At 41.8% G+C, this 16,818-nt stretch overlaps 1 protein-coding gene across 1 annotated transcript in view; it reads left to right on the top strand.

Moving 5' to 3' along the window:
- Window positions 1-16,818, top strand: part of tmc5 (transmembrane channel like 5) — a 215,457-nt gene that overhangs the window by 73,792 nt on the left and 124,847 nt on the right. Inside the window, exons 5-6 of the mRNA XM_041206868.1 lie at window positions 6,999-7,115; window positions 7,299-7,401. Of these exons, the coding sequence (XP_041062802.1) occupies window positions 6,999-7,115; window positions 7,299-7,401 (220 nt within the window). The remainder of the gene's footprint in view (window positions 1-6,998; window positions 7,116-7,298; window positions 7,402-16,818) is intronic.

Below are 16,818 nucleotides of genomic sequence, written 5' to 3'. Positions count from 1 at the left end.
CTGAGTTCAATATAAAAATCTGGAATTGAAATTCTGATGATGACCATGAAACCATTGTTGATTGTTGTAAAAACCCATCTGGGTCACTAATGTCCTTCAGGAAAGGAAATCTGCCGTCCTTATCTGGTCTGGCCTACAGGTGACTCCAGACCCACAGCAATGTGGCCGACTCTTAAAATGCCCTCTGAACAAGGGCAATTAAGGATGGGCAATAAATGCTGGCCTGGCCAGTGATGCCCACATCCCATGAATGAATAATTTTTTAAAAATGACATTTCTTTTTCATGATATCATGCTGCAATTCCTTAAAGGCATATTACAACAACTACCTTCACTCCTTAAAGTGAAGGTATCCACTCCTTAAAACCTACCTCTTTGACTAAGCCTTCAGTCATCTGTCCTCATGCAGCTCCGGGTAGAATTGTGTTTGACATTACTGCTGTGACATACCTTGGGATGTTTTATTGCATTAAAGATGCTATAGAAATAAATACAATGCTATAAACAGATTCTAACAGTTTGACCCACACTTTCTTCCTTATTTCTATTCATTTTGTTGTTATTTCAGAGTGAACAGGAGCAGAAATTTTTGCAGGAAATATCACAGGATCGGAAAAATCAGTTTTACATTGTGATAAAAACAGTTTCTGATCATCTGCTCTGGGCCCTAATGGTTTCATGTGTTTCCCACCGTGTCATGTCAGGAACACAATTTGAATAGATTTGAATGTCATTAATACTCATTATAAAGAACTCCTGTCAAAATCACCCCCCACACTGGAGCAATAGGCCACTCCAGCATCTAATTAGATCAGTGTGTTTCACAACACTCTAAGCGACGGGTACCTGGCAACCTGCACTTTGCTTGTGACTTAGAGGTTTGTTCACTGACCTTGCATCACACAGCACTATGGTACCTTGGACTCTGTGCCAGGCTTCACAGGTATAGAAACAGAAGCATAGAAACTAGGAGCAAGAGCAAGTCTTTCTGCTGTTCGAGCCTACTCCACCATTCAATTTGATCATGGCTGATTCTATATCGCAAAGCCATAATCCTGCTCTCCCCCCCTACACCTTGATGACTTTAGAGTCTAGAAATCTTATCTATTTCCTTCTTGAATATACTCAGTGACCCGGCCTCCACAGCCTCTGTGGTAGAGAATTCCACAGGTTCACCACCCTCAGAGTGAAGAAGTTTCTCCTCATATCTCTCCTAAATGGCCCACCCTGTATCCTGAGACTGTGACCCCTTGTTCATCCCTGCATTCAGTCTGTCCAGCCCCATCAAAATTTTATGTTTCAATGAGATCCCCTCTCATTCTTCTAAACTCCAGTGAATACAGGCCTTGTCGACCCAATCTCTCTTCATACGACAATCCTGCCATCCCAGGGATCAGTCTGGTGAACCTTCGCTGCACTCCCTCTATGGCAAGTATATCCTTTCTTAGGTAAGGAGACCAAAACTGCACACAATACTCCAGGTGTGGTCTCACCAAGGCCCTGTACAGCTGCAGTAAGACATCCTTGCTCCTGTACTCAAGTCCTCTCACAATGAAAACCAACACACCATTTGCCTTCCTAACTGCTTGCTGCACCTTCATGCTTGCTTTCAGTGAATAATATACAAGGACACCCAGATCCCTTTGTGCATCAACATTTCCCAATCTATCACCAGTTAAATAATACTCTGCCATTCTGTTTTTCCCTACTAAAGTGGACAACTTCACACTTATCCATGTTATACTGCATCTGCCATGTATTTGGCCACTTACTCAACCTGTTTAAATCACCTTGAAGCCTCTTAACATCCTCCACACCACTCACATTCCCACCTAGTTTCATGTTCTCAGCAAACTTGGAAATATTACATTTGGTTCCCTCATCCAAATCATTGATACATATTGTGAATAGCTGGGGCATAAGCACTGATCCTGTGGTACCCCACTAGTCACCACCTACCACTCCAAAAAAAGACCCATTTATTCCTACTCTGTTTCCTGTCTGCTAATCAATTCTCAATCCATGCTAATAGATCACCCTCAATTCCAAGTACTTTAATTTTGCACATTAACCTCTTACGTGGGACTTTATCAAAAGCTTTCTGAAAATGCAAATACACCACATCCACTGGTTCTCCCATATCTATTCTGAGTTATATCCTCAAAAAACTCCAATAGGTTTGTCAGACATGATTTCCCTTTCATAAATCCATGTTGACCTTGTCTAATCCCATTGATATTTTCTAAGTGTCCTGTTATCACATCCTTTATAATAGGCTCTATCATTTTCCCTATTACTGATGTTAGGCTAAGTGGTCTGTAACTCCCTGTTTCCTCCCTCCCTCCCTCCTTTTTTCAATATGGGGGTTATATTTGCCACCCTCCAATTTGCCGGGACTGTTCCAGAATTGACAGAATTTTGGAAGATGACAACTAACGCATCCATTATTTCCATGGCCACCTCCTTTAGTACCCTGGGATGTAGATTATCCCTGGGGATTTATCAACTTTCAGTCCCATTAATTTCTCCAGCACTATTTTTTTTTACCGATACTAATTTCCTTCAATTCCTCCCCACTTAACCCCTGTTTCCTTAGAATTTCTGGGAAGATATCTGTGTCTTCCTCAGTGAAGATAGAACTAAAGTAGTTGTTTAATTGCTCTGCCATTTCCTTGTTCTCTATTATAAATTCACCCCTTTTGGACTGTAAGGGACCTACATTTGCTTTCACTAATCTTTTCCTTTTTATATACTTATAGATACCTTTACAATCCGCTTTTATGTTCCTTGCAAGTTTATTCACGTGCTCTATTTTTTCCCTCTTATTCAAAATTCTAAACTGCTCCCAATCCTCAGGCTTGCTACTACTTCTAGCAACTGTATATAACTCCCGTTTGGATCTAATACGATCCTTAACTTCTTTGTTAGCTATGTTGGGCTGCTTTTCCTGTTGTGTTTTTGTGCCAGAGAAGAAAATGTAACTGTTGCAATGTACACATTAATTCCTTAAATTACCTATCCACCATCATGCCTTTTGATGAAGTTCCCCAATCTATCGTAGCCAACTCATGCCTCATACCTTTGTAGTTTCCTTTGTTTAGATTTAGGACCCTAGTTTCAGATCAACTACTTCAATTTCCATCCTAAATGAAGAATTCCATCATGCTATGGTCACTGTTCCCTAAAGGGTCCCACACAAGTAAGATTAGTAATTAACTCCTTCTCATTGCACAACACCAAATCTTGGATTGCCTATTCCCTATTCAGTTCCTTGATGTACTGGTCTGAAAAGCCATCTCGTACACACTCCAGGAATTCATCCGCCGCAGTATTATTGCTAATTTGCCCAGTCTATATGTAGGTTTAAGTCACCCGTGATTACTTAGCACCCTTGTTACATACGTCTCTAATTTTCTGTTTAATGCCGTCCCCTACCTTACCACTACTGTTTGGAGGCCTTTAGAGAATTCCCACTAATGTTTCCCACCTCTTGTTGCTTCTTAGTTCCACCCAGACTGATTCTACATCTAGATTTTCTGAACCAATATCCTCTTTCATTATTGCACTGATTTCATTCTTAACTAACAACACCACCTCATTTCCTTTTCCTTTTTGCCTGTCCTTTCTAAATATCGAGTCCCCTTGGATATTCATTTCCCAGCCTTGGTCACCCTGCAACCATGTCTCCATAATCACAATCACATCATACCCATTTACCTCTATTTACACTGTTAATTCATCTATCTTATTGCGAATGCTCCGTGCATTCAGATACAGTGCCTTTAGACTTGTCTTTTTAACATTTTTATACATTTTTTTTTGCATTACAGCCCTAATTGCTGCTAGACCTTGTTTCCTCTGCCTTGCACTTTTGTTTTCTACTTCTGCCTTTCATTGCTATGTTTGTTTCACTCTCTTGTGTCTCCCTACTCAGATTCCCATCCCCTGCCACTCTAGTTTAAACCACACCCCCCCCCCCCCAACAAAAGTACTTGCGACTACCCCCGAGAGGATATTGGTCCTGGTCCTGCTGAGGCCCATGCCCGTCCAGCTTCTCCAGGTTACATCTTCCCCACAATTGGCCCCAGTGCCTCAGGAATCTAAATCCCTCCCTCCTACACCATCTCTCTGGCCACACATGCATCTGGTCTATTCTCCTATTCCTGACCTCACTAGCACGTGGCACTGGGAGTAACCCTGAGATTACTACCTTTGAGGTCCTGCTTTTTATTTCCAAGCTCCCTGTATTCTGCTTTCAGGACCTCATCCCTCTTTTTACGTATGTTGTTGGTACCAATATGGACCATGACCTCTGGTTGTTCACGTTCCCCCTTCAGAATGTCTTACAGCCACTCAGTGACATCCTTGAGCCTGGCACCAGGGAGGCAACATACCATTCTAATGTCACGTCTATAGCCACAGAAACATCTATATGTTCCCCTTACAATTGCTTCCCCAGTCTTCCCCCTCCCTCCCCCATGCAGCTGAGCCACTCGTGGTGTCACAGGCTTGGCTCTTGTTGCATTCCCCTGAAAAACCATCTCCGTCAGCACTATCCAAAGCAGAAAATCTGTTAGAGAGGGAGATGGACCCAGGGGAGTCCCCTGGACTCCTGCACTACCTGCCTAGTGCTTTTACTCTGTCTGGCAGTCACCCATTCACTTTCTGCCTGTGCACTTTTTACCTGCGGTGTAACCACCTCTCTGTTCGATCCACAAAGATCTCTTCCTTGCAGATGCACCACAGTGACTCCCACCGCAGCTCCAGCTCTGAAACATGGATTTCAAGTAGCTGCAGCTGGAGACACTTCCTGCACACGTGGTGGCCCTGGACACTGGAAACGCCCAACTTCCCACATCGCACAGGAGGAGCATTCCACTTAGCCGAGCTGCTCTGCCATGATTTCCCCTTAAATTACTCCCTTTACTTTTACTTCCTCTGATTTAAAGAAAATTAAGGACAGAAGAAATACACACCAAGTCCCACTTACCAAGGCCATTGCTCTTCTTACTGAGGAAAGGTAGAAAATGAAAGGTTCCCTCTTCACCAAACTCCAATTTAAGCACTCTAGGGTAAACCACAGCAGCACTGTAGATGGCCTACTTTTATGCTGTCTGAATCTAGCTTCTGAAAACCTGTTTAAGCCAATTATCTAATTAACTAGCTGCAGCTGCAAGCAGAGCCTATAACTCTTACAGAGTCAAAACAATTAAACTAAATTAACAAAATTGGGATAAATCAGGCACAGCCCCTAATTCAGGTCAGCTGTAAAACCAAGAACAAAGTTTAAAGGAAACTTACGAACTTTAAATTAAAATGTGATTAAAGGGGTCAACAAAACACCCCAGTCCCCGCGGTGCCCACCAGGCACGGAAGGCCTCGAGAGTGCCAGCAGACACCGCGTGCTCCCTCTCCAAAGACATCCGGCAGCGAACGTAGCCGCGGAAGAGGGACAAACAATTGGGCGGGACTCCCCCGTCGATCGCCTGCTGCCTGGACCTTTCAACTTGGCCAGGCCCAAGAGCAGGTTAAGCAGAGCCTGTATAACCCCTGAAATTTCCTTTTACAAAATGGATACACCTGGCATGATCTGGTCATCTGGATGCTAACCTGAGATTTAATTTAAAGAAGTCATAAGTTCGCCTTGGAACTATAAATAAGCGGGCCTCGTCCAAGAAATCATCTGACCTTTATGGTATTTGAGAAGGAGTTTGTTGTGTTGAACTACAAAGAAATTTAATTAATGAAAAGCTGGGAGACAAAAAAGCAATCACATGAAAGAGACGGGAAAAGCTTAAGTTGTGAACCTGCTTGTTTGGAAGGCAGTCTTTTTGGAGAATAAGCTGAGGGAAGAAGGCTACCTTGACTGGCTCCCTCTTTCTCTACCACACCTAAAATTGTGAGTGGCTATCAACCTGTAGCCAGAGAACCTTCACCTGAGTGTAATGAGTCTCCATTTGGACCTGTAAAGCTGAGGGGTGTGCGTGTTTTTGTGCGTGTCCCAGTACTTACAACTTGTTAGAAGAAGTTTTGTTTTAAAATAAATGGCCAGAGTTGGCTCATCTGCTGCACTTTACAACCCACCCCTGCCTTACCACTGGTCTGGTATGTTGAGCTTTGCTTCTGAAACCCCCCTCAAAGTGATGTGGTGCTGCAGGAAAAAGGAAACAGATCTACAAGAAAGTATATGCCAAGCATTCCCGTTGGTGTCCACACCACATGTTGAAGAAGCTCCACTTGGTTTGGAAGTGACTGTAGGATCCATTGAGCTTGAAAGGGTTGAAGAAACAAACTTACATGTTCCTACTGGAGAGCCTGACTCCTGAGAGGGAGGCCTCGGATAAACCGTCTGAAGTTGTAGAACATTCGATACGTTTGAAGAAGCCTCCAGAGAGATTGAATTTATAAATAATTTATTTATGTAAATAGCTGATATTTTATAAAGATTGTAAATTGTACTTTTGAGTAAAGGGGGAGGGATGTGGTAATCTAAGGTGCAATACACTTTTAAGAGAATGTGAGCAGATTGAACATATGATTGCATTACCAATTGCTGTATAGCGCAGGCTTCAATGTTAATCAATAGTTTAGAGTAGGGTCTGGTTTGAGAAGCACACATTGTGTTAGTGCTCTGTTACTACTTCCGGTAGATTTCTGCAATTAAATATTAATAAACCAATTTAGGTTTCTCTTTCAGTTAATCAATAATGGTGACAAGACAGTAATATGTAAAGAGTGATTATTTATTTCCAGATGCTTATTTTACACTGGTATTAGTAGAGGCCTACAGCTATGCATTATCATTTTCCTTTTACACATTATCATTTTTAAATTTTCACAGAGTTCTAGATCATGTCGAATAGCGGAATGTTGTCCAAATCACTGGTGAACTTTTTGAATAACACATCAGGAATATGAACTTCTGCCCGAGTTAGAAATAAATAAAATGATTCGATTGAAATGTCTTTGATGATAGAAATATGTTTTCTTTTTATCAGCTGCAGCTAAAAGGCGTCGAACTATTGGTGTTACATTGCGGCTGGCATCCTTGGCTGGTTTAAGTTTATCACAGTATACCATGCCAGAAATTGAACTGAGTGAAGAAGAAAAAGAAGGTGTGTAAATATTTTTTGGCTACAATCATCAAAAAGTCTCACATCAACTTTGTAAAGATCCCAAATTTATAGTATGTTGCTCTACAAAATTTGCTCTCACTGCCAAATAAAAACAAATTGTGGTCATGAACACCCAACTTGTTGAAAGAAAGGAAGTAACAACCTTTATTTGATTCTGTACAGATCAAATGCAGATTATTGCTGAACTAGCAAAATTATCACCCAATGAAAGGACAAAGGCCATTCAGCAATTGGCAATGAGCATTGAAGAGAAGCGGGAGATCAGGTACACACAATCTACTTTGCAATGTCAACTTTCAATGCTGACAACATTCTAATTGAATGAACTCTAGTTGAAAAAGGAATTTTTCTATGAAAATAAAAAACATGATAGTTTATTTCCACCTGTTTATTTCTGTACTGGGATTAGAAGAAGCCTCCACTCAATAAGCGTCTGTACTGAAACTATTCCACCCTGTTCAGATAACATTCTCTGCAAGTGGCTGAATTGGGGCCATATTCTTGCAGTGAGAGATATATAATATAAGGGAATACCTTCCTTTAAGATGGCTTGTGATGTTGGGAGGCTGTGATGTCCGTGAGACCCTTTTTGACTTATTCTGCTCCAGTGCAGTATGTAAGAGCTCGCTTTGACCTTTTTTGTCATGTTACTTTTCCCAGCAGTATGGTAAGCATTGTTTTCTTAGTTTCTTCATGCAGATAAAAGCTTAATTCATCTCAAAATCTGGACTGGGGTCAGGCATGGCTGTGTGATAGGCCTCGTGCTATTTATAATCTATCTGACAGCCGCTACTCAGCTCATCGGCCAGCTCAGTCCCATGAAGACGCAGGGCAGAAATCCACAACCCTCAGTAGATGTCATCCTCGACACAAGGGACAGCCGATGATAAGGGCTCACTCTGACCTTTCTGTCACTTTATTTTTCCCAGCACCAGGGTAAACATTGTTTTCTTAATTTCATCATTAAGAAAAAAGCTTAATTCATCTCATATTCTTCTGCACCATCAGTAGAAATCTTCACCTGCCTCTGTTATTTGCCATTTCCAAATTTATTGCTGGCTTGATGGCTATGAGCTTTACATGAGGCAGAAAGAGAAGCTATTGGAAGCTGTGGTAGAGTGACAATGCCTTCCAGACAATCATTTGCTCCTGGCACCAGAACTGTCATACCTAAGCTGAACCTCATTCTTTCTCCACCATAGATAGAGAGGTAGCTTGTGAATAATCATCTCATGAACAGTTTAGTATACTAGTATGTTTAGTATACTAATATCTTAGTATCCTATCTGTTACCTCATCAAAAAACTGCAGCAAGTTAGCTAAACACAATTTTCCCTTAAGAAATCCATGCTGGCTTTCCTTAACTAACCCACATTCATCCATGTACTGTTAACTTTGTCCTGAATTATTGTTCCTAGAAAGTTCCCCCAATACCAAAGTTAAACTGACTGGCCTGTAGTTGGTGGGCTTATCTTTAAACACTTTTTTGGACAAGTGTGTAACATTTGCAATTCTCCAGTGCTCTGGCACCATGCCTGAATCTAAGGAAGATTGGAAAATTATGGTCAGTGCCTCCACAATTTCCACATTTCCCTCAGTATCCATGGATGCACCTCATCCAGTCCTGGTGCTTTACGAAATTTAAGCATAGAGAGCCTATCTAAATGTTCCCCTAAATGTTCTCCTGCTGATACTTGATCCACTTGGCTCACCTCATTTCCAAGAACCAAGCCCAGCATGGCCTCCTCTCTCGTTAGACTGGAAACTGCAAGAAAATTTTCGTGAACGCACTCTAGGAACTCTCTCCCCTCTTGCCCTTGACACTACTACTACCCTAGTCTGTATTCAGATAATTATAGTTCTCCATTATATCTAGTCTATAATTTTTGCACTTCTTTGTAATCTCCTTGAAATTTTTTCCTCTTCATCCTTCTCACTAGTTGGTGACCCATAGACTATACTGAGCAATGTAATTGTACATTTTTTGTTCCTTAGCTCTAGCCAAATAGATTCTTCCTTAACCACTCTGGGACATGCTCTGTCTCCTTAATCAATACCACCACCCCTCCCCCTTTTCTTCCTTCCCTATCTTTCCTGAATACAGGAAGGCAGTGGCATAGTGGTCTTTGCACTGCACTAGTATTCCAGATACCCAGGGCAATGCTCTAGGGGCCTGAGTTCGAATCCCACCACGGCAGATGGTGAAGTTTGAATTCAATAAAAATCTGGAATTAAAACTCTGATGGTGACCATGAAACCATTGCTGATTGTTGTAAAAACTCGTTTGGTTCACTCATGTTCTTTAGGAAAAGAAATCTGCCATCCTTACTTGGTCTGACCTACATGTGACTCCAGACCTATAGCAATGTGGTTGCTTAAATGTCTTTGGAACAAGGGCAACTAGGGATGGGCAACAAATGCTGGCCTAGCCAGTGATGCCCACATCTTGTCAATGAATAAACAAAAAAGTATCCAGCAATATTTAATGCCTTGTCCTGCCCTTCTTTGAGCCAGGTCTCTGTCATAACCATAACATGATATTTCCACATAGCAAGCTGCACCTGGAGCTCACCAAACTTGTGAACTGCACTCTGTGCATTCGCATGCACATTAACCCTGGGATAATGGAATTAAGTTCCAACTAGCATCACGCACTACTTTAGCTCCAGATGAAACCTCTTGTAAATCACCTTTATCTTGTAGTTTGAGATTGCAAGTTGAACCTAATGAAAATGCGATCTGAATTTTTTTATAAAATCTTAGTTAGACCACACTGAGAGTACTGGGAGTAGTTTTGGTCTCCGTTTTATAGAAATAAAGATATACTGGAGAATATTGCCAGAATGATATTAAAGTTGAGAGGTTATAGCTATTGAGAAAGATTCAGCAAGCTTGCAGCTCTTATCTCTAGTGAAGGGAAGACTGAAGGGTGCCCTAATGGAGATCTTTAAGATTATGAAAAGGTTTAACAGGACAGATGTAGAGAAGATGTTTCCACTTGCAGGCAAGACCAAAACTATAGGGGCCATGAATATAAGAGTTGCTGATAAATCTATTGGGAACTCAGGAGAAGCTTCTTAACCTATTAGGGTGCTTACAACATGAAACCTGCTGCTCCACTGAGTTATTGAGGCAAACAGTAGAATCACAGGAGCAGAAGCTAGATAAGCACATCAGAGAGAAAGAAATCCATGAATATGTTTGGGATTATATGAAGAAGGGTGGGAGGAGACACAGATGGAGCATAAAGACTGATGTGAACAGTTGGGCTGAATAGCATGTTTCTGTGCTGTGTTTAACTTTTGAATTAGGCAATGTTGACCAGTCAATCTCTTGAATGATCTGAGGCAGCGCCACTATCCTGAAATTTAATTTGCACAAGAACCTTCAGAAGAATCTATGCAATGCTCTGAAATCAACATGCATAGAATCATCCAAATATTCTAGGGCCTGTGTAAGATGAAGAGCAAAAGTTGTTCCATTCTGGTCCAAATGAACTAACGTCATTGCTGTAGTAACAGAAATCTGTCTATATTGGCTACCAGTACAGTGATCATATGGACCATATCACAAAAACACATAGATCAGCCCTTCCTGATGGAACTCCAGACCAAAACACCTCTTTCCCCCACATTGACCTGATCATGAAATGTGGCAAACAGTTCTCACTCAAATCCTAGGTGGGTTGGAGAGGAGGGTCACTTTTAGGTGGTCACACATTGATGTTTTATGATACAGCAGGTGGTATTTGCTAGACTGACCAAATCCACAGGGGAAACTTGTCCACACTGTCACAATGATTTTGCAATTTGTATTTATTAGGAGAAGGCTTGTGCACTGAAGTCAGAAGTAGTGAGTCCACTACCACCTTTAGAGATTTTAAAGACTAAATTAAAACATTTATTAACAAAAGAAGAAAAATCTTAAGCACACACAAGGTTACAGTTACACAGTTATAACAGTTCCCAAAATTTCTACTTAACCTAACTCCTAACTACACACCCCTTCTAAGCCAACAATCCAAATAGATTCCAAATTTATAAAGTCATCCAGCAATTTTACCACAAGCACCCACTGGACAATGGACTTCTAAAGGCTTTGAACACAACTTTGGTTTCTGGAACAGAAAACTTTGCAGGGTGGCTAGAGGCTTTTCCCTAAGTCTGTTTCACACAGTCACCTTTCAAGATCTCACACGGCCACCCCCTCACACAGTCTTCCACCCTTCTTTAAATATATTTTATCCCTTTTGATTTGTAAATCCCATTGTTTTAACTTGTCTTTAGAAGTTAATTTTCCCAGAATATAAAAACCTTTCATGTTGTCATTATGGCCAGCACTTTTGGGGAAATTCAGTGGAATAATCTTGCCTTATTTATCTTGCCAGTTGTAAACATATTCCATGACCCTTTGAAAATCGAATATTTCTCCACTTATCTAAAAATGCAAATTTCATTCACACTGTATCTACTGACCTCACCCTAGCTTTACTCATTTTAAACGTGTTTTACATCTCACTTCTTTGATAATTTAAACCTTGCAGTCTACTCATCTCCAAGTAAAACAGTCACATACTCAGAACCACAAACACAAACCTGCTTTAAAATATTCCACGATAATATAAGGAAAAATATGAGTCTCTTGACAGATCTGATTTTTCATCTATCAACTTAAATAGACAAAAACCAAGGTCAGTTCTATTTTGAATGAACGTACTCACCCCGTCCAATTTTCTTTGATTATTTAGCACCCAGATGCAAAAGAGGAAAATAGGCCCTTAACTATTGATAGACTTGATCTTGTATCAACTGGGACCTCAGATTGGTCTTACATGAAGTAATAAAGCACCTTTGCACTTTGGGAGCAAATCCTGGACTCCGGATCCCACTACCTCATGGGAAGTTGTGCCCCATGTGCTGTGTTCAGTCACATGAAGAGCCATGGTAGACCCTGAGTAGACCTCATTCTCGAATCAAGAGACAGCCACAGCTGAAGACTTGAGAGCTGCACTATCCATCATAGAAAAATATAAAGATTGATAGCTTTGGTTTCAAACATAGAATTAGTGAATCTAGGCACTGGTCATCAAACAGTCTTATGCAGTTTCCACACGCTATTTATGCATACTTGGGACATGCGCTGGTTTCCTGCTGAACATAATTTATTTTCTTTTAGGGTGAAATTGTTATCCTCCAACTCCCAAGCCATTGTTTTTTTTAAACTTCACCTAGAGATCTGTCTTTGTGCCTAGAGTTTTATTGTTCCCTTCCAGGATCCTGCCTCCTGCTAATCTTATTTACCACTTGATTAGTCTAGAGCCTCAAGTAAAACAAACTCGGCTGACACTTCAGTGCAGTAATCAAGAAGTCCTGCACTGTCAGAAGTGCCATCTTTCAAATGGGGTGTTGAACTGGGAACCCTTCTGCCCTCACAGGTGGATGCATTTTCCCCCTTGAGAGGACCTGTTGATGGGTGGGAGGCCACCAGGTGAAACTTGGTTGTCTCCCATGGGGTTCAAGTGTGGGTGGGCCCTCCTTGATGGACGCTCTATGGCCCAGAGAGGGAACCCCAGCAGCAATAGCCACCCTCATGCCAACCTCGCCACATTGCTCCACAGCCAATCATCAGTCTACCCCCACCAATTTCTAGGATCTGGTTGCCGGGCCCTGGCTTCCCCAAACGTTACTTACCTGTCTTCAAGGACACCCTCTCCCTGGAGCTCCAGCCTCAGGGATGGCTACTGCTAGCGATGGCACTTCTAAAGCTGCTGAGCTGTTAGCCCTGAATCACCTGATTGGGTGAAGAGCTCTTGAGGGTGGGCTGCCATCTTCAATTAGACAGTGGCCTTTTAATCAGCTGCCCTGGGTCCCACCACCCGCCTATTAGGGTTGCCTCCTGCTTTCCATCCTGGTGGTGGAACTCGCCAGTAAGCATCAAAATTCAGCCTCAGGTCTGGCAAAATCTGTGAAGACAGAATCAAAGCTAACATTTCAGGTTGATAACATTTCACCAGAACAGTTCTGATGGAAGTTCATTGACTTGAAATGTTAACTCTGTTTCTCTCTCAGCAGATGTTGCCAGAAAAGGTAAACATTCGGTGCATTATTTCAGGTAAGACAGAAGCAGCAGATCAAGGACCCAGAAATTGGAACCAGTGAAGAGCAAGATTAGGACAGATGTTAGGAAAAATGTCTTCACACTTAGGGTGGAATTTTTCATCCACGTCGGCGTCCACATCTTGACAAATACAAAGGAATGATCTGATAACCATTACAGAGACATGATACAGGATGACATAGATTGGGACCCGAATATTGAAGGCTCTGTGACTTTTAGGAAGGACAGGAAGTTAGGAAAAGGCGGATGGGTGGCTCTGTTAATTAATGATGGTATTAGCACATTAGAGAGGGATGACCTAAGTTCAGGAAACAAAGATGTAGAAATGGTTAGGGCTGAGATGAGGAATGATAAAGGCAAGAAGTCAATTGTGGAAGTGGTGTACTGGCCCCTAATTGTAACTACATGGTAGCACAGAGTATAAAAGAAGAGATAATGGGAGCTTGCAAGAAAGATACAGTAATAATCATGGGTATTTTAATCTACATATCAATTGGAAACTTCAGATGGGCAAAGGTAGCATAGATGAGGAAGTCATAGAATGTTTTTGGGATAGAACAGCACGTTCTGGAGCCAACCAGAGAGCAGGCTATACTAGATCTGGTATTGAGCAACAAGATGGGATTAATTGATAACCTCCTAGTGAAGGCATCCCTAGGTCACAGCAATCATAATATGATTGAATTTTACATTCATCTTGAGGGAGAAATTAGCGTATCCAAGACTAGTAATTTAAACTTAAATAAGGGTAATTATGAGGGCAGGAAAGTGGAGCTAGCTAAAGCGTACTGGCAAAGGAGGTTAAAGGATGTGTCAATAGAAGTTCAGTGGCGTGGCAGACATTTAAAGGGGTATTTCAGAATACACAAATTATATACAGTCTAATGAGAAAGAAGAATCCCAAGGGGAGAGCCCAGCATCCACGGTTATAACTAAAAAAGTTAAAGACAGTATCAAACTTAAAGAAAAAGCATATAATTACGCAAAGACGGGTGGCAAGTCAGAAGATTGGAAAGAATATAAAGAACAGCAAGGAATGACAAAAGGATTAATAAGGGGGGAAAAAATAGAATGTGAGAGAAAGCTAGCTAGTAATATAAAGACAGATAGTAAGAATTTCTATAGACATTTAAATAAGAAAAGAGTTAACAAAGGGAGCATAGGCTCTTTAGAGAGTGCAACTGGGGAATTGATATTGGAAAGTAGGGAAATGGCAGTTGAATTAAACAGGTATTTTGCTTGGGTATTCACTATAGAGAACACAAGTAACATCCTGGAAATAACTATAAACCAGGAAATGGAAGGGAGGGAGGAACTCGGGAAAATTACAATCACCAGGGAAGTGGTATTGAGCAAATTGTTGGGGCTGCGGGCTGATCGATCCTCAGATCTGGATGGACTTCACCCTAAAGCCTTGAAAGAAGTGACTAGTGAGATAGTTGATGCACTGGTTTTAATTTTAAAAATTCCCTAGGTTCAGGGAAGGTTCCATTATATTGGAAAATAGCAAATGTAGCTCCTTTATTCAAAAAGGGAGGGAGACAGAAAGCAGGAGACTACAGGCCAGTTAGCATGACATCTGTTATAGGGAAAATGTTAGAAGCTGTTATTAAAGATGTTATAGCAGAGCACTTAGAAAAATTCAAGGCAATCAGGCAGAGTCAACATGGCTTTGTAAAAGGGAAATCATGTTTAACCAATTTATTGGAGTTCTTTGAAAGAATCACATGCGCTGTGGATAAAAGGGAACTTTTGAAGAGGTCATACATTTAGGGAGGTCAAACAGTTACAGGGATTACACAATAAATGGGAATATACTAAGAGGGATAGATGAAGTTAGAGATCTTGGCGTACAAGTACACAGGTCCCTGAAGGCAGCAGTTCAAGTAGACAAGGTTGTAAAGAAGGCATATGGAATGCTCTCCTTCACTGGCAGAGGTATAGAATATAAAAGTAAGGATATAATGTTGGAATTGTATAAAACACTGGTGAGACCACAACTGGAGTATTGTGTGCAGTTCTGGTCACCACATTACAGGAAGGATGTAATAGCTCTGGAGAGGGTGCAGAGGAGGTTTACAAGAATGTTGCCAGGGTTAGAAAAGTGTAGCTACGAGGAGAGATTGGATAGGTTGGGGTTATTTTCCTTAGAACAAAGAAGGCTGAGAGGTGACTTGATTGAGGTGTACAAAATTATGAGGGGAATAGATAGAGTGGACAGGATAAAATTGTTTCCCTTGATGGAGAATTCTAGATCCAGGAATCATAGATTCAAGATAAGTGGCAGAAGGTGTAGGGGGGACATGGGGAAGAACATTTTTATGCAGAGGGTAGTGGGTGTCTGGAATTCGCTGCCCAAGTAGGTGGTAGAGGCAGAAACTCTAAACTCTTTTAAAACATGCCTGGATCTGCACCTAAAGTGCTGTAAACTGCAGGGCTATGGGCTGGGTGCAGGAAGGTGGGATTAGAAAGGGCACCTGGGTGTCCTTGGGCTGGCGTGGACAAGATGGGCCGAATGGCCTCCTTCTGTGCTGTAACTTTTCTCTGGTTCTATGGTGGATGTTTTTTTTTAATTCATTCACAGGATGTGGGCTTTACTGTTTGGGCCAGCATTTATTGCCCATTCCTAGTTGCCCTTGAGAAGGTGGTGGTGAGCTGCCTTTTTGAACTGCTGCAGTCCTTGTGGTGTATTTACACCCACAGTGCTGCTAGGGAGGGAGTTCCAGGATTTTGACCCAGCGACAATGAAGGAACTGTGATATATTTCCACGCCAGGATGGTGAGTGACTTGGAGGGGAACTCCCAAGTGGTGGTGTTCCCATCTATCTGCTGCCCTTGTCCTTCTAGATGGCAGTGGTCATGGGTTTGGAAGGTGCTGTCTAAGGAACCTTGGTGAATTCCTGCAGTGCATCTTGTAGATGGTACACACACTGCTGCTACTGTGCATCAATGGTGGATGGACTAAATGTTTGTGGATGTGGTGCCAATCAAGCAGGCTGCTGTCTCCTGGATGGTGTCAAGCTTCTTGAGTGTTGTGGGAGCTGCACTCATCCAGGCAAGTAGGGAGTATTCCATCACACTCCTGACTTGTGCCTTGTAGATGGTGGACAAGCTTTGGGGAGTCAGGAGGTGAGTTACTCAGCACAGGATTCCTAGCCTTTGACCTATTCTTATAGCTACAGTATCTATATGGATAGTCCAGTTCAGTTTCTGGTCAATGGTAACCCCCAGGATGTTGATAGTGGGGGATTCAGTGATGGTAATGCCTTTGAATGTCAAGGGGCAATGTTTAGTTTCTCTCTTGTTGGAGATGGTCATTGTCTGACATTTGTGTGGCGCGAATGTTCCTTACCTCTTGTCAGCCCAAGCCTGAAATTGTCCAGGTCTTGCTGCATATGGACATGGACTATTGTTAGATTTCCAGAAAGCATTTGATAAAGTGTCACATCAAAGGTTATTGTAGAAAATAAAAGCTCATGGTGTAGGGGGAACATATTGGCATGGGTAGAAGATTGGCTAGCTAACAGGAAGCAGAGAGTTGGCATAAATGGGTCTTTTTCTGGTT

The sequence above is a fragment of the Carcharodon carcharias genome, chromosome 15 (genome assembly GCF_017639515.1).
Source record: "Carcharodon carcharias isolate sCarCar2 chromosome 15, sCarCar2.pri, whole genome shotgun sequence".
NCBI classification, from domain to species: domain Eukaryota; kingdom Metazoa; phylum Chordata; class Chondrichthyes; order Lamniformes; family Lamnidae; genus Carcharodon; species Carcharodon carcharias.
Note: the sequence above shows the minus strand (reverse complement) of the source record. Positions and strands in the feature narration are given on the sequence as shown.